The following is a 22,298-nucleotide window of genomic DNA, read 5'->3' on the forward strand; positions in this document are numbered from 1 at the left end:
TGTAAATCAAAACCACAATGAGATATCACTTCACACCCATAAGGGTGGTCATTACCAAAAAAATAGAAAATAAGTGTTGGTGAGTACGTGGAGAAACTGGAACATGTGTGCACTGTTAGTAGGAATGTAAAACGGTGCAGCCACTGTGGTAAACAATATGATAGTTCCCCAAAAATTTAAACACAGAATTACCATACAATCCAACAATTCCACTTTTAGGTATACGCCCAGAAGTATGGAAAGCAGCGATTCAAACATATTTTATACCAATGTTTATAGCAGCATTATTAATGATAGCCAACAGGTAGAAACAGCCCAGATGTCCATGGATGGATGAATGGATGAACAAAATGTGGTGTGTGTGTGTGTATATGTATACATTTATATATATATACACACACATATATACACACACACACACACACAATGGATTATTATTCAGCTTTCAAAAAGAATGAAATTCTGATATATCTTTGAATATAGATAAATCTTGAAAACATTATGCTAAGTGAAAAACATCAGACATGAAAGGACAAATATTGTATGACTCCAGTTATAAGAGGTACTTAGAATAGTCAAATTCATAGAGACAGAAAGTAGAATGGTGGTTACTAGAGGCTGGGGGGGAAGGAGGAACCAAGTACATTGTTTAACGGGAATGGAGTTTCACTTCAGGATGACGAAAAAGCTCTGGATATGAATAGCAGTGATGGTTGTACAACAATGTGACTGTACTTAATGTCGCTGAATTATACACTTGAAAATGGTTAAGATAGTAAAATTTATGTTATGTACATTCTACCACAATAAGAAAAGCAGAAGAAAAAAAAATCAATGCTATTTTTCAAAGAGAAAATCTAAGTGGGAAGAAATTTATAGACGTGTCTGTGTCTAGGGTTTAGAATAGTTATTCAGAAGGGTAGCCAAGGAACTGAAGTTTTGGCAGAGGTCCTGGTAGGGAAGTGAGCCAAACCACTTGGAAAGTCCTGGGTAATTTCCTTTTCCAGAAAGGTCAGCAGACAGGAAATGTGAAGCCAATGTTAAGATTTCTTTGTACTCTAAAAGACTGATTATCCAAGCAGACTAGTCTGCTCTATGTTTTTCAACAAGCTGCTGTTGACATTTTGGTGGCTTCTTCCTGTGGAACTCTCCTGCCCCGCCTGCCACAGGGCACTTAACATCCCTGAACTCTGAACCACTTAATAACAGGCATATTCCCCCCACCACACAACGACAAGCCAAAAGAAGCCCACATACTTCTATTACCACCACGACCCCAGTTCACTCAGGTGACAACCAGAGTGAATCCAAATTGAAATACGTGTGCCTTTGCGTGTCTGTCAGGACAAGGCAGGTGATAAAGCAGCAGCAAACAACTCCAAGTCTGAACGGTCTACAGCAAGAAAGGCTTCCTTCTTGTTCATATGACAGGTTTGTCCCGGGCCAGCCCGATGAACCACTCCACACCGTCCTCACACAGGACCCAGGGTGACAGAACTTCCACCACGGGGAATACAGGCAGAGGCAGCAGCAGAGGGAGGGAGACGGGGTAGATGGGGCACTGGCTTTAAAGAATTCCACCTGGACATGACACACAACACTTCTGCTCAAATGTCATTAGCCAGGGCACATCAAGTAGCTTTGCCTGTCTCAGGAGCCAGGAAAGTGCACTCCTCCCATTTACCCAGAAGGAAAAGAATAAGAATATTTGTACAGAGCTCTGACGGCTTCCAAACTATTACTGGAAAGCATCCTGTGAAGTAGAAGACGCTATGTCAATGTTCATTATTCAAAGTGATTACAGAGTATAATTGTACCAACATGTGCCGGGCACCATGCTAAGGGATCCGATGAGCAATGAGTCATAACGGTGGGGTGACACACTCTATAGTCAATTTCAATGTGGTGCGCTAAATACAAACAGGGAGGTCAGCCCAGGAGGGCACCTGACCCAGACATTTGGTGATGGTCAGGAAGAATTCTAAGAGCCTCGAGGTCGGCCACGTCCACACAGCTGTGGGACAAAGTCAGCCTAGAGGACTTGCAGGAAATTCACAGGTGGAAGCAGGAGTCTGGAGAACCTCAAGGCAGAGGGAACATCATCTTTCAGGAGAGGCTAGTGTCCCTGTGCTCAATGCAGACAAGTACTGAACAGATCTTCACACTTTTGAGGGATGAAGGGGAAAACTCTTCATCCCACAACCCAGCTCCGGAAGCCTTTATACAGGGATCCTCTTGACACACTTCTGCCCTGCTAGTGGAAAACACACCAAACAATCCCTGGGATGCTGGCCCGTGCAGGCTGCCAACACCACTTGGCTCCTGGCTTTGTGCCACAGTGAATGTACACACTCCTAAGAGTGTATCCTTTCTCAGCTCCTAATTACAGCCAGGGAAGAGGATCCACTTGCTACCATAAAGGTCACGAGGACAACTAGATGCTCTTTTCAGTGAGTTTTTGAAGCTGTCAGTGTGAGAAAAGAGAATGAGGTGTTCTTTTGTTTTTGTTTTTCTTTTTAAGTCAGGTAAGGAAAGCCTTCTGTAAGAGGCCATGGGCACGCGTGAGAAAGGCTGGTTGAGACCCCATTGGCTTCAACTATTTTAATTTTTTAAAATCCCCCAATAAAAAATGCCTGGGACCAATTGTGAGAAAAAAACAGAGAATTAAGAATAAACAATGATTTTCAGCAGCACAGTACTGGCATAAAAACAGAAATATGGATCAGTGGAACAGAATAGAGAGCCCAGAAATTAACCCACACATCTATGGTCAATTAATCTTCAACAAAGGAGGAAAGAACATACAATGGAGAACACAGTCTCTTCAGCAATTGGTGCTGGGAAAGCTGGACAGCTACATGTAAATCAATGAAGTTAAAACACACCATCACACCATACACAAAAATAAACTCAAAATGGCGTAAAGACTTAAATATAAAACATGACAACATAAAACTCCTAGAAATGAAATTAGGCAAAACATTCTCTGCAAATCGTAGTAAAGTTTTCTTAACTCAGTCCCACAAAGTTATAGAAATAAAAGCAAAAATAAACAAATGGGGAGAGCTGAGGAGGAACCTTCAAGATGGCAGAGGAGTGAGACGTGGAGATCACCTTCCTCCCCACAAATACATCAGAAATACATCTACATGTGGAACAACTCCTACAGAACACCTACTGAACACTGGCAGAAGACCTGACTTCCCAAAAGGCAAGAAACTCCCCACGTACCTGAGTAGGGCAAAAGAAAAAAGAAAAAACAAACAAAGAATAGGGACGGGACCTGCACCTCTGGGAGGGAGCTGTGAAGGAGGAAAAGTTTCCACACACTAGAAGCTCCTTCGCGGCTGGAGACTGCGGGTGGCGGGCGCGGGAGCGGGGGGGTAGTTTCGGAGCCGCGGAGGAGAGCGCAGCAACAGGGGTGCGGAGGGCAAAGCAGAGAGATTCCCGCACAGAGGAATGTTGCCGACCGGCACTCACCAGCCCGAGAGGCTTCTCTGCTCACCCGCCGGGGCGGGCGGGGGCTGGGAGCTGAGGCTCGGGCTTTGGAGGTCGGATCCCAGGGAGAGGACTGAGGTTGGCTGCGTGAACACAGCCTGCAGGGGGTTAGTGCACCACAGCTAGCCGGGAGGGAGTCCGGGAAAAGTCTAGACCTGCCTAAGAGGCAAGAGACCATTGTTTCAGGGTGTGCAAGGAGAAGGGGTTCAGAGCAGCAGCTAAACGAGCTCCAGAGAGGGGCGCGAGCCACGGCTCTCAGCGCAGACCCCAGAGGCGGTCATGAGACGCTAAGGCTGCTGCTGCCGCCACCAAGAAGCCTGTGTGCGAGCACAGGTCACTCTCCACACGTCCCCTCCCGGGAGCCTGTGCAGCCCGCCACTGCCAGGGTCCCGGGATCCAGGCACAACTTCCCCGGGAGAACACGGCGCGCCTCAGGCTGGTGCAACGTCACGCCGGCCTCTGCCGCCACAGGCTCGCCCCGCATTCCATACCCCTCCCTCCCTCCCTCCCTCCCTCCCTCCCTCGGCCTGAGTGAGCCAGAGCCCCCGAATCAGCTGCTCCTTTAACCCCGTCCTGTCTGGGTGGGGAACAGACGCCCTCAGGCAACCTACAAGCAGAGGCTGGGCCAAATCCAAAGCTGAACCCCGGGAGCTGTGCGAACAAAGAAGAGAAAGGGAAATCTCTCCCAGCAGCCTCAGGAGCAGTGGATTAAATCTCCACAGTCAACTGGATGTACCCTGCATCTGTGGAATACCTCAGTAGACAACGAATCATCCCAAAACTGAGGCGGTGGACCTTGGGAGCAACTGTAGACTTTGGGTTTGCTTTCTGCATCTAGTTTGCTTCTGGTTTTATGTTTACCTTAGTTTAGTATTTAGAGCTTATTATCAATGGTAGATTTGTTTATTGACTTGGTTGCTGTCTTCCTTTTCATTTTTAATATACATATATATATTTTTTTTCTTTTTCTCTTTTTGTGAGTGTGTATGTTTCTTTGTGTGATTCTGTCTGTATAGCTTTGCTTTTACCATCTGTCCTAGGATTCTATCTGTCCTTTTTTTTTTTTAGTATAGTTTTTAGTACTTGTTATCATTGGTGGATTTGTTTTTAGGTTTGGTTGCTCTCTTCTTTCTTTTTCTTTTCTTTTATTACTCTTTTACTTTTTTATTTTTAATAATACTTTAAAAAATTTTATTTAAATAATTTGTTTATTTTATTTTTTCTCCCTTTTCTTCTGAGCCATGTGGCTGACAGGGTCTTGGTGCTCCAGCCAGGTGTCAGGCCTGAGCCACTGAGGTGGGAGAGCTGAGTTCAGGACACTGGTCCACCAGAGACCTCCTGGCTCCACGTAATATCAAATGGCGAAAGCTCTCCCAGAGATCTCCATCTCAATGCTAAGACCCAGTCCCACTGAACAACCAGCAAGCTACAGTGCTGGACACCCTATGCCAAACAACTACCAAGACAGGAACACAACCCTACACATTAGCAGAGAGACTGCCTAAAATCATAATAAGGTCACAGACACCCCAAAACACACCACCAGATGTGACCCTGCCCACCAGAAAGACAAGATTCAGCCTCATCCACGAACACACAGGCACCAGTCCCCTCCACCGGGAAGCCTACACAACCCAGTGAACCAAACTTAACCACTGGCAGCAGACACCAAAAACAACAGGAACTATGAACCTGCAGCCTGCGAAAAGCAGACCCCCAAACACAGTAAGTTAAGCAAAATGAGAAGACAGAAATATATAGCAGATGAAGGAACAAGGTAAAAACCCACCAGATCAAACAAATGAAGAGGAAACAGGCAGTCTACCTGAAAAAGAATTCAGAGTAATGATAATAAATATGATCCAAAATCTTGGAAACAGAATGGAGAAAATAGAAGAAACTTTTAACAAGGACCTAAAAGAACTAAAGAGCAAACACAAACAATGATGAACAACAGAATAAAAGAAATGAAAGTTTCTCTAGAAGGAATCAATAGCAGAATAACTGAGGAAGAAGAACGGATAAGTGACCTGAAAGATAAAATAGTGGAAATAACTACCACAAAGCAGAATAAAGGAAAAAGAATGAAAAGAATTGAGAACAGTCTCAGAGACCTCTGGGACAACATTGAACACACCAAAATTTGAATTATAGGAGGTCCCAGAAGAAGAAGAAAAAAAGAAAGGGACTGAGAAATTATTAGAAGAGATCATAGTTGAAACTTCCCTAATATGGGAAAGGAAATAATCAATCAAGTCCAGAAAGCACAGAGAGTCCCATACAGGCTAAATCCAAGGAGAAACACGCCAAGACACATATTAATTAAACTATCAAAAATTAAATACAAAGAAAAAATATTAAAAGCAGCAAGGAAAAAGCAGCAAATAACATAGAAGGGAATTCCCATAAGGTTAATAGCTGATCTTTCAGCAGAAACTCTGCAAGCCAGAAGGGAGCGGCAGGACATATTTAAAGTGATGAAAGGGAAAAAACTACAACCAAGATTACTCTACCCAGCAAGGACCTCAGTCAGATTCAATGGAGAAATTAAAACCTTTACAGACAAGCAAAAGCTGAGAGAATTCAGCACCACCAAACCAGCGTTACAACAAACGCTAAAGGAACTTCTCTAGGCAGGAAACACAAGAGAAGAAAAAGACCTACGATAACAAACACAAAACAATTAAGAAAATGGTAATAGAAACATACATATCAATAACTACCTTAAATGTAAATGGATTAAATGTTCCAACTAAACAACACAGACTGGCTGAATGGATACAACAAGACCCGTATATATGCTGTCTACGAGAGACCCACTTCAGACCTAGGGACACATACAGACTGAAAGTGAAGGGATGGAAAAAGACATTCCAGGCAAATGGAAATCAAAAGAAAGCTGGAGTAGCAATACTCATATCAGACAAAACAGACTTTAAAATAAAGACTATTACAAGAAACAAAGAAGGGCACTACACAATGATCAAGAGATCAATCAAAAAAGAAAATATAACAATTGTAAATATTTATGCACCCAACATAGGAGCACCTCAATACATAAGGCAAATGCTAACAGCCATAAAAGGGGAAATCGACAGTAACACATTCATAGTAGGGGACTTTAAGACCCCACTTTCACCAATGGACAGATCATCCAAAATGAAAATAAATAAGGAAACACAACCTTTAAATGGTCCATTAAACAAGATGGACTTAACTGATACTTACAGGACATTCCATCCAAAAACAGAATACACTTTCTTCTCAAGTGTTCATGGAACATTCTCCAGGATAGATCAGATCATCTTGGGTCACAAATCAAGTCTTGGTAAATTTACGAAAACTGAAATCGTATCAAGTATCTTTTCCGACCACAATGCTATAAGACTAGGTACCAATTACAGGAAAAAAATCTGTAAAAAATACAAACACATGGCTACCAAATAACCAAGAAATCACTGAAGAAATCAAAGAGGAAATCAATAAATGCCTAAAACCAAATGACAATGAAAACACGACGACCCAAAACCTATGGGATGCAGCAAAAGCAGTTCTAAGAGGGAACTTTATAGCAATACAATCCTACCTCAAGAAACATCTCAAATAAATAACCTAACCTTACACTTAAAGCAATCAGAGAAAGAAGAACGAAAAAACCCCGAAGTTATCAGAAGGAAAGAAATCATAAATATCAGATCAGAAATAAATGAAAAAGGAATGAAGGAAACGATAGCAAAGATCAAAAAAACTAAAAGCTGGTTCTTTGAGAAGATAAACAAAATAGATAAACCACTAGCCAGACTCATCAAGAAAAAAAGGGAGAAGACTGCAATCAACAGAATTAGAAATGAAAAAGGAGAAGTACCAACTGACACTGCAGAAATACGAAGGATCATGAGAGATTACTATAAGCAACTCTATGCCAATAAAATGTACAACCTGGAAGAAATGGACAGATTCTTATAAAAGCATAACCTTCCGAGACTGAAATAGGAAGAAACAGAAAATATGAACAGACCAACCACAAGCACTGAAATTGAGACTGTGATTAAAAATCTTCCAACAGACACAAGCCCAGGACCAGATGGCTTCACAGGCGAATTCTACCAAACATTTAGAGAAGAGCTAACACCTATCCTTCTCAATGTCTTCCAAAATATAGCAGAGGAAGGAACACTCCCAAACTCATTCTGTGAGGCCACCATCACCCTGATACCAAAACCAGACAAAGATGTTACAAAAAAAGAAAACTACAGGCCAATAACACTGATGAACACAGATGCAAAAATCCTCAACAAAATACTAGCAAACAGAATCCAACAGCACATTAAAAGGATCAACACCATGATCAACAGGGGTTTATCCCAAGAATGCAAGAATTCCTCAATATACGCAAATCAATCAATGTGATAAACCATAATAACAACCTGAAAGAGAAAAAACAGATAATGATCTCAATAAATGCAGAAAAAGCTTTCGATATAATTCATCACCAATTTATGATAAAAACCCTCCAGAAAGTAGGCATAGAGGGAACTTACCTCAACATAATAAAGGCCGTATATGACAAACCAACAGCCAACATCGTTCTCAATGGTGGAACACTGAAATCATTTCCACTAAGATCAGGAACAAGACAAGGTTGCCCACTCTCACCACTATTATTCAACACAGTTTTAGAAGTTTTAGCCACAGCGATCAGAGAGGAAAAAGAAATAAAAGGAATCCAAATCGGAAAAGAAGTAGTAAACCTGTCACTATTTGCAGATGACATGATACTATACATAGAGAATCCTAAAGATGCCACCAGAAAACTACTAGAGCTAATCAACGAATTTGGTAAAGTAGCAGAATACAAAATTAACGCACAGAAATCTCTTGCATTCCTATACACTAATGATGAAAAATCTGAAAAAGAAATTAAGGAAACACTTCCATTTACCATTACAACAAAAAGAATAAAATACCTAGGAATAAACCTACCTAAGGAGGCAGAAGACCTGTATGCAGAAAACCATAAAACACTGATGAAAGAAATTAAAGATACAAACAGATGGAGAGATATACCATGTTCTTTGATTAGAAGAGTCCATGTTGTGAAAATGACTATACTACAGAAAGCTAGCTACAGATTCGATGCAATCCCTATCAAACTACCAATAGCATTTTTCACAGAACTAGAACAAAAAATTTCACAATTTGTATGGAAACACAAAAAACTCCAAATAGCCAAAACAATCTTGAGAAAGAAAAACAGAGCTGGAGAAATCACGCTCCCTGACTTCAGACTATACTACAAAGCTACAGTAATCAAGATAGTATGGTACTGGCACAAAAGCAGAAATATAGATCAATGGAACAGGAGAGGAAGCCCAGAGGTAAACCCATGCTCACATGGTCACCTTATCTTTGATAAAGGAGGCAAGAATATACAATGGAGAAAAGACAACCTCTTCAATAAGTGGTGCTGGGAAAACTGGAAAGCTACATGTAAAAGAATGAAATTAGAACACTCCCTAACACCATACACAAAAATAAATTCAAAACGGATTAAAGACCTAAATGTAAGGTCAGACACTATAAAACTCTAAGAGGAAAACACAGGCAGAACACTCCATGACATAAATAACAGCAAGATCCTTTTGGACCCACCTCCTAGAGAAATGGAAATAAAAATAAAAACAAACAAATGGAACCTAATGAAACTTAAAAGCTTTTGCATAGCAAAGGAAACCATAAACAAGACAAAAAGACAACCCTCAGAATGGGAGGGTTGCAAACAAAGGACTAATCTCCAAAATTTACAAGCAGCTTATGCAGCTCAATATGAAAAAAACAACCTAATCCAAAAATGGGCAGAAGACCTCAACAGACATTTCTCCAAAGAAGATATACAGATCGCCAACAAACACATGAAAGGATGCTCAACATCACTGATCATTAGAGAAATGCAAATCAAAACTACAATGAGGTATCACCTGACACCGGTCAAATGGCCATCATCAAAAAATCTACAAACAATAAATGCTGGAGAGGGTGTGGAAAAAAGGGAACCCTGTTGCACTGCTGGTGGGAATGTAAACTGATACAGCCACTATGGAGAACAGTATGGAGGTTCCTTAAAAAACTACAAATAGAACTACCATACGACCCAGTAATCCCACTACTGGGCATATACCCTGAGAAAACCATAATTCAAAAAGAGACATGTACCACAATGTTCATTACAGCTCTATTTACAAAAGCCAGGTCATGGAAGCAACCTAAGTGTCCACTGACAGATGACTGGATAAAGAAGATGTGGCACATATATACAATGGACTATTACTCAGCCATAAAAAGAAATGAAATTGAGTTATTTGTAGTGAGGTGGATGGACCCAGAATCTGTCATACAGAGTGAAGTAAGTCAGAAAGGGAAAAACAAATACAGTATGTTAACACATATATATGGAATCTTAAAAAAAAAAAAAGTGGTTCTGAAGAAACTAGGGGCAGGACAGGAATAAAGACGCAGGCATGGAGAATGGACTTGAGGACACGGGGAGGGGGAAGGGTAAGCTGGGACAAAGTGAGAGAGTGGCATGGACTTATATATACTACCACACGTAAAATAGATAGCTAGCGGGAAGCAGCCGCATAGCACAGGGAGATCAGCTTGGCGCTTCGTGACCACCTACAAGGGTGGGATAGGGAGGGTGGTAGGAAGATGCAAGAGGGAGGAGATATGGGGATATATGTATATGTACAGCTGATTCACTAGTTTTAAAGCAGAAACTAACACACCATTGTAAACAATTATACTCCAATAAAGATGTTAAAAAAATAAATTTAAAAAAATTAAACAAATGAAAAAACAAATGAAAAAAAATTAAACAAACGGGACCTAAATAATCTTATAAGCTTTTGCACAGCAAAAGAAACCATGAAGAAAACGATAAGACAGACTACACAATGGGAGAAAATATTTGCAAATGATGTGACCGACAAGGGTCTAATTTCCAAAATATAGTAACAGATCATATAGATCAATATCAAAAAAACAAACAACCCAATCAAAAAATGGGCAGAAGACCTAAATAGACATTTCACCAACGAAGACATGCAGATGGCCAACAGGCACATGAAAACATGCTCAGCATCGGTAACTGTTAAGAGAAATGCAAATCAAAACTACAGTGAGGTTGTCACCTCACACTGGTCAGAATGCCCATCTTTAAAAAGTCTGCAAATAACTAATGCTGGAGAGGGTGTGGAGAAAAGGGAACCCTCGTACACTGTTGGTAGGCAGGAATGTAAACTGGTGCAGCCACTATGGAGAACAGTATGGAAGTTCCTCAGAAAACTAAGAATAGAATTACCATATGATCCAGCAATCCCACTCCTGGGCATATATCTGGACAAAACTATAATTCAAAAAGATACATGCATCTCTATGTTCATAGCAGCACTATTCACAATAACCAAAACATAGAAACAACCTAAGCGTCCATCAACAGATGAACAGATAAAGTATGGTACATATATACAATGGAATATTACTCAACCATAAAAAAGAATGAAATAATGCCATTTGCAGCAACATGGATGGACCTAGAGATTATCATACTAAGTGAAGTAAGTTAGAAAAACACAAATACCATGATATCATTTTTATGTGGAATTTAAAATATGACATAAATAAACTTATTTACAAAACAGAAATAGACTCACAGACATAGAAAACAAACTTATGGTTACCAAAGGGGAAAAGGGGTGGTGGGGGAAGGATAAATTAAGAGTTTGGGATTGGCAAATATTATATGAAAATATATATAATAAAATGTATATAAAACAGATAAACAACAAGGTCCTACTGTTCATCACAGGGAACTATATTCAATATCCTATAATAAACCATAGTGGGAAAAGATATGAAAAAGAATATATATACGTATAACTGAATCACTTTTGCTGTACCTCAGAAGCTAACACAACACTTTAAAACAACTATACTTCAATAAAAAATTTAAATTAAAAAAAAGATGACAGTTAAATGTACTTTTATTTTTCTTAACTTTCCATTTTAAACCAATGCTAATGGAGAACAAAATAAAGGGCACGAGCCATTTTGCATTAAAAAATATTCTTAGGGAATTCAGTATGAGTGCAAGTCCCTCCCCCCCCGCCCCCATCTTAAACACCCTCAGAGTCACGGAGCTTTAAGGGAAAAGATAGTGTGGGGTGGGGGACAGGGCAAGGGGATATCTTTCCTGTTTCAGTGTTTATTAAAGGTTTGTTTGCTAAATTCTATACTTGGCAGTTCCATTCCTTAAGCTGGGGAGCTCAGTGACAGCCTGAGGGCTCTCAGAACCACAGGTGGGACAGGGGAGGAGACTTTTTTCCCCACGAGAATAGTTTAAAATAGCACTTTTGTATTAAAACAAATCAAAATGTATCACGGAATAGGCATGATTTTAAAGACAAAACTGGAGATTAATGAGAAAATCTCCTGCACAGGCAGGGTGGGACTGCACACCTCCAGGCCTCTGGAACAGGTACGAACCGGCCTCCACCATTAGTTAGTCCAAGTGAAAATTGCCAGAAGCCCTGCTCCAGCTTGTCATACCTCACGCCTGCACTCACTATACATTGACAACCCTAAACCATCTTTCTTAAAAAATTCAACAAACATTTAACAGCTATGATACGCCAGGCCCTTCACACACAGGGATAATTATCACTTTGGCCTGCCACGTGATTTCGGGTGATCAACCGTTACCCTGGGGTAAATCCCGGGCCCTCCTAACAGAGGAGGAGTTCTACCAGCAGGCAGCTGAGGGAGGGCCAGGCCTTGTGCCGGAAGACTCAAAGGCCAGAGCTCACTCACAAGTGCGAGGCACTCGCCAGGTCCATGGGATCCTCCAGCAGTAGAGCTTAAATATGGGGGGCTGCCCACACAGCAGTGCTGCTGCTATGGAGGGTTTGGGGGAACGGGAGAGGGGGTTTGTGGGGAGGGACCCCTGGACCACGTCCAGCCCTGAGGATATGGGTTCCACTGGCAGGACACGAGACACCTGGGAAGGTGTCACCACACACCTGGTAGCCTGGGCTCTCCAGAAGCACAGTGCTCAGACCTCGTACTTCCTACTTTAGTATTCGATACGCTACTTTGTTAACGTTTTAAGTGCAACATGCAACCAGAACATGCCTAGATCGTAAGTGCAGAGCTTGGTGAAGTTTTACAAACTGCACCTACCCATTATAACCAGCACCCACATCAAGAAATAGTTTTTTTTTTGGCTCTCAGTAACCACTTTATAATGAGTGAACCTACTGTCTGACCTGTGAACATCCGAACTTCAATGAACACACATTTTCGGGAATGCCATCTAGAAGATGATTTATAGTTAAAATAAGCAAGACCAAAGAAAGCTTAACTTAGAGGCTCTAAGTTCAGGATGAAAACAGTCATTATTTCAGGTTAGTTATCATGAGTCCTGATTCTAACCTGGGCAAAAAGTGCCTTCTCTCAGCTAATACAGCAAAACAAATGGGGAAATGCCTCAGGAAAAAAATACGTGAGAGGTTCCCATCTATTGAAAATCACGCACATTCTACCAGATAGTAAGTACATGACAGGGAAACAGCAATTAAAAACAGTGTTGACTTCAACACAGGGCATACGGTATGTACCACCCCAAGACATTCATTGCAAAGTTTCTTAAATTTATTTGTTAATAATTTAAAACTTTTCAACATAAAGTACACACCTGAATGAAACATTACACAGTCATTGAAAATGAAAACCATAAAGACCTCCAAGCTACTCAGCAAAATAGTACTGACAGTGCTAAAGAAAGCAGAATTCAAACAGCAATCATACTATAAGAGTTAACCAAAAATGGTGACTTGGACACAGGCAAACACTGAATGGAAAATGTCTAGAAAATGATGCCCAGGGAGTAGAGACGTAGAATAGTTCAATTTTTGTTTCCTTTTCAGCTTCTATGAACAGCGTATTACCTGCACAATACAAAATTCATCTAAAAGTCATTCCTATGTAAAATCTGTGTGGATCTTATTCATATTCCCAAGCTGACTTTTACAAACAGCATCCAAAGAATCCTACTCAAAGCATAACTTGTCCAGTTCCTTAAAAAGAACCAGACCAGCTGCTGCTAACGCCCCAGCCCTTCTCTTTAAAAGGAGGAGTAAAGGTATCGTAAGAAAACCCCAAAGCGCTGACATCCCCTTCTATTTAAATAGTACGTTAAACTTGGTGTGTCCTTGCTTATCTCAATGGCAAGGTAAGTTGAGGAAGGATTTCTAGCCTCACAACATTTCAGCGAAAGTTGTGTGACCTGCCAAGACCTGGTGATTCTAGCAGCAAGAGTCAAGCCCCGGCTCTGGAGACAGAATTCTGGCTCAGCTCCTTCCCTGCCAGGCTGCCCTGAGCAAATCACTCTATTAGGCTTATCTTTAAAATGCAGATAATACAACCTACTTCAGAGAACTACAGTGAGGATTAAATCTGTTAATATTTAGTACCTAGCACAGCATGACTTTTAAAAGGAATTGATCGTTTCCCTTCCTTGGAGGATGCGGGGCGGGTTGGGGGGCTGGGGAAGGATGACTCTTAAAGGTCTTCTCCCATCCCCAAAACCCAAGGCCGCCTAGGTCCCTAGAGCTCAGGGCAGGAGCCAGCTGAGCTCTGGCAAAGGCAGAAGAGGCAAGGAGTTCCAGGGTGACCTCTGATGGCGGGGGGCTGGGGAACGAACAGCGTTTTCTGTCTTTGTTTCTTCCACCATAACTGACATAATATCTAGCACACAGTAGGTGCTGAAAGGACATCTGACAAATGGACTAACCCAGTCAGGGGGCCTTCTGGCATAAGCTGATGATCATGAAGAAAGACAGGCAGGAAGCCATCAACTACTTGAACTAAAATTCTGGTCCCTTTCACTGTGAGACTCCACAACCTATTTTTGCACTATACACAGGGTGCTGGCATTTACCACTATGGAAGAAAACTATCGTGCATGTTAACTTCAGCCATATGCCTACTGTGCCTCTGAATGGTCCTGTTTAAAAACATTCACAAACCACTGCTTTTCAAAAGGAGAAGGAAATGGTCCCCAAAATATTTTCTTACCTCCATCCCTCCCCAAGTAGCCTGCATCAATTCCACTTTGATGCATAAAGCTACGTCCTTTACAAAACAAAACTGTACCTTGGACGTAAAAAGTCTAAACTATAGCTCGAAGAGAGCAATAGAGAACTCTCAAGGGCGATGTAAAACTAGGACGCCTAGACTACTCTATTCGAATGGCTTTACTGAACTTTTTTGTTAACTTACTGTACTTACTGTTTTAAGTCACATAAGTATCTTACGGTTTTCTGTCCTGTGTACCTGACCAGATCGGAATTGCTGTGCTATCTGAGGTTTCTCCTGATCACTGAGAATTCAGCTCTTTTATGGATGGGAGGTCAGCAGTACATCAAAACGACGAATGTGCTGGCCTTCTAAGAAGTCACAAATGACCCCCCTCTGTGACCAGTTTCTGGGGCTCTGGGCACACATTTTTTTATTTTTTATTTTTATTTTTTTGCGGTACGCGGGCCTCTCACACGCAGGCTCAGCGGCCATGGCTCACGGGCCCAGCCGCTCCGCGGCATGTGGGATCTTCCCGGACCGGGGCACGAACCCGTGTCCCCTGCATTGGCAGGCAGACTCTCAACCACTGCGCCACCAGGGAAGCCCTGGGCACACATTTTAAGCCACAGGATCAGATGGGTACACTTTGTGGCTGTGAGGTAACTATCAGAAAAATGCCTTTTCTCCTCCAAACAGCATGTTCCATGCATATTCACAAGAACATTTAGCATCATTTCCTTCTCTAAGGGTCCAACCTGCACCCTAGCAGTAGAAGACAGTAAAAGGACTACACTGACTTTCAGGACCTCCCAGCCTCTCTGCTAGGAAGCTGAGGCAGTCCCATCCTCCAGCTCCTGCAAGCTTCGCTGCTGAGCGCTCTCAGTAAGGGACCATCCCCTCATCTTTACTGGCCATTATTCCTATCATTCAATACAAAAGCACAAAGACACAGTGGTCAGCCCAACAAGGACTAGAGCCCAGGGGAGGTGTGATCACTGTCAGAGGACATCAAATCCGACACACTGTTGAGGCTGCAGAAAAGCAGAGGCTAGAAAGGAGTTCAGAGTTGAAACGAATTTCTTGTTTCCTCCCTGCCTAGTTCCCTTTACTCATAACATCAGGCCTAAGAGGCTTTACTAAAGCCCCTTCCAGCTCTATACCTTACAAGGGATGGAAATTATATCTGCTGTAGGCGTTAGATTAAAACCCACTGCACACTGGGCTGAGCCTTCCTTCAGTGTGCACTCATGCCGCTTCAGGCCGTTCATCACACTGCTTTATGCATAAGGCTGAGGTACAGAGAAGAACCACACGAACTCAACATCCTGCTGGGCCTGATGTGTTCATTAAGTGCTCTTATTCGCAGTCACCTGCCCACCCCCTAAAACCACTCTCCACTCATTTAAATTAAGGGGGCTATAATACGCCCACACTTAAATTATGATGAACAGGAACATTTCCACTAGAAAAATCCTCACACATCTTAATTTGCCCTGTCAATTAGGAGGTCTTTTGACGGGGGGGGGGGGGGGGGGGGGGGGGGGGGACACACAAACCTGATCATCTTACAAAAGTAATTTGCCCTAATGGGTGCATAATGGGTCAGATATAATTTGTGACTTACTGCCACATGGTAAATAGTTTACTTAACATTTTAGAGCTACCAAAAGTTAGCCTCATTATTTGACAATAAAATGTTCATCTCCAACTAAACATTCTGGGACATTTTAAATTTCTTTTTTTTTTTTTTTTTTTTTTTTGCGGTACGCGGGCCTCTCACTGTTGTGGTCTCTCCCGTTGCAGAGCACAGGCTCCGGACGCGCAGGCTCAGCGGCCATGGCTCACGGGCCCAGCTGCTCCGCGGCATGTGGGATCTTCCCGGACCGGGGCACGAACCCATGTCCCCTGCATCGGCAGGCGGACTCTCAACCACTGCGCCACCAGGGAAGCCCCATTTTAAATTTCTTAAGCAGGAACTGTGTATGTAAGTAGTGGGTGACGCAGCACCACCAGAACAACATGTTTCAGGAATGATACATCATCAAGATACATTTACTGATGAAATTCACAAGCTCCTTCCAGAAGGGTTCAAATCCTGGAGAAACCCAAACCTCCTAAAAGCCTAGGATACTAATTATATGGTAAGTGTCAGTGGCAAAAACAAAAACAATAACTAAGCCTGTCCCATCCCTTCTTGAGTTTGTTTTCCTTGCTTTTAATACCTCACTTAATTGAAGAAACTCAAAAAATACTCTTTCTCTTAAACATCCACAATAGATTTTTCTCAAGTGTCCACTTTCAGGAAGCCTTTCAGAAATCACCAAATGGCCAAAGCGACCATTAGTGGCTTGGTCTCTAATGTGCCGCCAGACCCAGGCAGGTGACAGCGTCACGGGCTCAGGCACCACCGGCCACCCCGGCAGCTGGGCCCCGGTCGCTTCGCGTCTCCCAAATCCTGCCGATGCCCCAACACCCAGGTGGAGAAAGGAGATAAACACCAGCCAAAGGTAAGGTGGAAGCAGTGAGTCAGAAGGGCTCACAAAAGCAAGAAAAAACCCAACCCTCATACAAAGCATCTCTCGGGCTCCTACAAGCTGCTTCCTTTCTAAAAGGTTTATTTTTAGTTCGTTTGAAAAAGTTTTTATTGCTTACCTCCGCATAAATTATGTATATTCATTACTAGAAAGTAGAGAAAAGCGCTTTTAAAAAGTAAAAAAGAAAACTGAAGCTAAGTCCACTTCCCACCACCCATTGTAATTTTGGGGAGCTTGTTAATGAGATTTTTAAGACCTAGTTAAAACCATAATGGGTACCTGCGGTGGTGCTGTATACACGGTTTGGGAGCTTGGGGCTTTTTGTTTTTTAACCTGGTCTAATAACGCTGCCAGTTCCCCCAAACGGTTACAAGTTCCTTAAAAACATTTCCAAAAGTTCTAGAACAAATACAAAAGCAACGCTTTTTAAATCCCATTATCCAAGTTGAATTGGCCCGATTCTCGACTATGCTTTTTTAGAAAATCACACTTAAACTCATCTCCATGCCAATGCCGGAGAAAGTGGGGGGCGCGCACCGAAAAAGCTTCCCCCTCCCCCAGTCCCACGAGCACCGCAAACGCAGTCGCTGCGCCGCTACGGCCTCCCCGCCTGCACTGCCCTAGAGTTCATCCGCTCCCGGGGCTCGCGGCCGCAGCGACCCAGCGGACTACCCCGAGGCCCCACCCGGGCCAGCGGCGAGCGCCCGCGTGCGGCGGCACCCGGCCTCTCCGCTCCAGGTGGCACAACCGTAAACACCGCACACACCTGCGGGGCGTGCCCGCTCCGGCGTCGGCGGGACTGGGCGCGCCCGATCCACAACGCGGCAGCCGAGGGCCACGTTTCCAGCCCAAGGCGGGGCGCAGGGCCAAGCGCAAAGGGAAGGCAGGCCGAGGGTGCGTCCGGGCTGCGGCGGGCGGCCAGATCCTCACCTGCGAGCCAGTCGCCAACTCCATTCTTCCCCGCTGGGCTCCGGCCTCCTCCCAGCACGCGGCCACGGGAGCCTCGCTCGCCACGGGGCCGCGCACGGAGGTCGCCCGCGGCCGCGCAGCGCGCTCGCTCCGCCCGGAGCTCCGGCGGGCCGGGGGAGGGGCGCACTCGGCGCCCGGGACAGGGGGAGCGCACCGCGCCGCCCACTCGGCGCCGCGGCGCCAGCCCTCGAGGCTCCTCTTACAGGACCCAAACTTCGCGACCGGTGAACTTCGCTTTGCAGGCGGCGCAAGAGGGGCTGCAGCTGGGAGCCGCCCGGGGTGGCTGCCAATCTGGGGGCGCCGGGCTCCCCCCTGCAGTGGAGGGAGGGAGTGGAGCCGTCCGGCCCGGTTTTGCGCGGGAGAAATGAGAGGGGGCAGTCCCGGCGCAGCCTCCTGCTGGCACGCCCGGCTGCGGCGCCCGCCGAATCTTTGCAGGGTTTGTTCCAGGTAGTACCCTGGAGCGCAGAGCCTCTGCGGCAATCGGTGTCTCCGATCCGGGAAAGCGTTTTAGGGCTGCCTCAGAACTTGTTCTGTAGTTGTAAAGGGGCGGGGTTCTGACGCCTCTCAAAACATTCGCTTCGGGGTACGCTTTGCAAAACTGGCAACCAAGGCCCACCCCCGGAACTTTAAACGGTCTGTTCTATACCATTGCACACGTGGGTTTTCCAGCCTCACTAGACAGAGAGTTTTAGAGGTCAGGAAGGCTGATAAACAAATATTGGCCTAACACCTACTACTGTATGTCCGGCGCTGTGTACGCAAGCTTGAACGAAAAACAGGCCCCTGCTCTGTTGGAGCTTACAGTCTGGGAACCAGCCACCGACATAATATAAATGTAGTAATGACGTAAATAACTGTAATAATAATATAATTAATTAACGATTAATTTAATCAATGAATTCAAATAATACCTTTAGTTAATAATGGTGATAATAAGTTCAGTAATAGGATGCAAATAAATGTAAATTTGGAGTTATGATAGATACCAGGAGGGAAAAGGTAAGTGGTAGTATGGTGGTGTAGAACAGGGGGACTTAATTTGATGCAGGTCAGGGAAGACTACTTAGAGTTCTCAGGTATGAAGAGTGAAAAATTAAGTGGGTGGAGGTTTTGGAATGCTTGAAATAAGTGTTGGGGAGGGTGGTAGATAAATTGTCCTGAAATTGTAGCAGGTTTGCTATAAAACTTCTCTCAATAGTTGGCTCTACAGGTATTTCGTATTAATACTATATTTTTTGACCCTCCTACGCTGTTGGTGGAAATGTAAATTGGTGCAGCCACTACAGAGAACAGTATGAAGGTTCCTTTAAAAACTAAAAATAGGGTTACCACATGTGTCAGCAATCCCACTCCTGGGCATATATCTGGAAAAAACTATAATTCAAAAAATACATGCCCCCCGTGTTCACAGCAGCACTATTCACAATACCCAAGACATGGAAACAACCCCAGTGCCCATCAACAAACGACTGGCTTAAGAAGATGTGGTGTATAAACACACAGTGGAATATTAGCCACAAAAAGGAAAGAAATTTTGCCATTTGCTGCAACATGGATGAACCTAGAGAATATCAAACCAAGTGAAGTCAGACAGAAAGACAAATACTGTATGATATCATTTATATGTGGAATCTAAAAAATATGATACAAACGAACTTATTTACAGAACAGAAGTAGACTCACAGACATAGGAAACAAACTTACGGTTACCAAAGGGGAAGGGGGTGGGGATAAATCAGGAGTTTGGGATTAACAGATACACACTACTATATGTAAAATAGATAACCAACAAGGACCTACTGTATAGCACAGGGAACTATATTCAATATCTTGTAATAACCTATCATGGAAAAGAATCTGAAAAAGAAAAGATAGATATATAGATATGGATATAGATACAAACTGAACCACTGTGCCGTACATCCGAAACTAACACATTGTCAATCAACTATACTTCAATTTTAAAAAAAAGAAAGAAAAAAATACTACATTTTTTGAAAAAAAAAGGACAGAGCTTTCCAGAGTAGAACTCCCAAAGTTGTTATATAGATTTATCCTTTTTTACTTGGAACAATCAAGTATTTATATGTTAGTGCCAAGACTGAATCACATTTGTGTTACCAGAACATCCATGGACGTGAGGCAGTTATGGGTTTGTTGATTCTGTTAAGCTTCCAGGTGACTGCAATGAGCAGGTATATTTGAGAACCATTGCTCTAGTCCAGCTTGGTTGTTTGCAAAGTGGGGTTTTAAGACCAACAGCATCAGCATCACCTGAACTCTGGCGAAGAAATCCAATTTCATGGGCCTCATCCCAGACCTACCAAATTGGAAACTCTGTGGGTGGCGCCCAACAATCTGACTTCCGATCATCATCCAGGTAATTCTGATCCTGGCTTAAAGAACCACCGTGCTTGTAATCCAAGGTCAACTGCTCACCAGCTGGGTGACCTGGGGACTAATCATTGAGTTCCTTTTTCCCCTCTGTAAAATGGGGCTACTGCATGTCTGCCCAGTCCATGCAACAGTATTCCTACAAAGATGAACACATGTAGTATCAGACATGATTGTATTTTGAAAAGGCTAGAGTGGTGAACAGTTGTGAGTAGTATCAGTAGTGATAATCCTTCCATTTACTGAACGCTGACCACATTCCAGGAACTGCTTATGCTTTATTTCACTCATTCACTGCCACAAACATGTGATGTACATAATCCTATCATTTTTCAGAGGAGGAAACTGAGGCTTTGAGGGCTTAAAAAACTTGCTCATGGTGACCTAGCAGAACCAAACTAGAACCCAGATGAGTCTTACTGCTAAGCTCTACTCTCCCCTTTTTGCCTCCATTAGGGTAGCTTAGTGTATGGGGGAGGGGGAGTGATGGTCATGGAAGAAATTCAAACCTTAAGAAAATGGGAACCAGGTTCCTTATGTACTATCATCCCAACCTACTTATTCACTGTGCCTAGGATTCTGGTTTCTTCTCCCCATTTGTTTCTGAAAGTAATTATTTTAACATGTAGACGCCACTTTTAGCAAGTGTCAACGAAAATAATCAATGAATAATCAATAATAAGAATAGAAAAGAATTTTAACTGAGCCAAACTGAGGACTATAGCCCAGAAGCCCGCTTCCCAGATTACTCTGAGAAATTGCTCCAGAGAAGCAGGGTTTTTCAGCACAGTTTTATATCTTGTCAGAGCAAAGAACATTAAACAAGTCAGGGATACATTTCTTCAAGTTTCCAAAAAAAAAAAAAAAACAGACCAGCACATACAGTATGGCCTTGGCACCTGGGAAAGGAGTCTTATCATTAAAGGAGAACCAACATTGGCATTCCAGGAAGAAGGGCATTTAATCTTTGTTTTTCACATGGATATTCTTTACTTCTGGTCAAGGTGCCCTTTTCTTAAATAATTAAAGCAGAGTTACAATGTATGTTTGATATACTGTAGCCAAAAACAGGCTACTGCAGTTAGCATAATATTCAAGTTAACTCATGTATAAGCCAGAATGACTTCCCCATACCTCAATATGTGAACATTTCTTTCATCTCAAGTAATTCTGCAGTCTTTTCAAGAGTCTTCCCCTTACCCCACCACAGACACCTTGTCTCTCTTTTCCAAAATCTATACATCATCAGGACGTTAATGTGACTAAATTGTCCCAAATGGTTGCTCTCGGTTGATTATCTGATCACCATGTCTTTCACAGCTTTCGGCACTGACCTACTTATCATGTCTCGATTCTTTTACAACTTTTGAGTCCAAATGAGCTCCCGACCTTGCTAACTGGAGCCCAGCATCAGAAAATTTCTGACAGCATAAAATTCAAGGTCTAATCTTAAGACTAAGTAATGAAAGCAATAACCATAAATTCCCAGTTGGGCTCAGGAAACAGAGTACAACAGGACTTGGGCTTTTCTGACAGTTACTTCCAAAGCAAATCATATCTATCTGTGAAATATGGTTAAGAGGCCATCTACTGTGAAAGCATGTTAAGTATGGCTTGTTACAGAACGTCATTCTGCAAGCACAGCCTTGCCACACTCCTATTATAAACAGGAGGAGGTGGACTGTTTCAATCAGACTGGGACTAAAGAAGCTGGAATGTTACATTTTGAGGGGTTTTTTGTTTGTTTTTTAAGAAAAGCAACAGACC

The 22,298-nt window shown here is 43.0% G+C and overlaps 1 protein-coding gene across 8 annotated transcripts in view; it reads right to left on the minus strand.

Moving 5' to 3' along the window:
- Positions 1-18,222, minus strand: part of CDCA7L (cell division cycle associated 7 like) — a 49,530-nt gene extending 31,308 nt beyond the window's left edge. For 7 of the 8 annotated variants that reach the window (XM_060157136.1, XM_060157133.1, XM_060157135.1 and 4 more), the window contains exon 1: positions 18,099-18,222. In XM_060157136.1, the coding sequence (XP_060013119.1) occupies positions 18,099-18,122 (24 nt within the window). In that variant the 5' untranslated portion in view covers positions 18,123-18,222. Of the gene's footprint in view, positions 1-17,934; positions 18,050-18,098 lie in introns of those variants that run through there. The other variant, XM_060157137.1, reaches the window with a different exon arrangement.
- Positions 18,223-22,298: the final 4,076 nt, after the last annotated feature.

Source organism: Lagenorhynchus albirostris, chromosome 8, assembly GCF_949774975.1.
Source record: "Lagenorhynchus albirostris chromosome 8, mLagAlb1.1, whole genome shotgun sequence".
In the NCBI taxonomy this organism is placed as follows: domain Eukaryota; kingdom Metazoa; phylum Chordata; class Mammalia; order Artiodactyla; family Delphinidae; genus Lagenorhynchus; species Lagenorhynchus albirostris.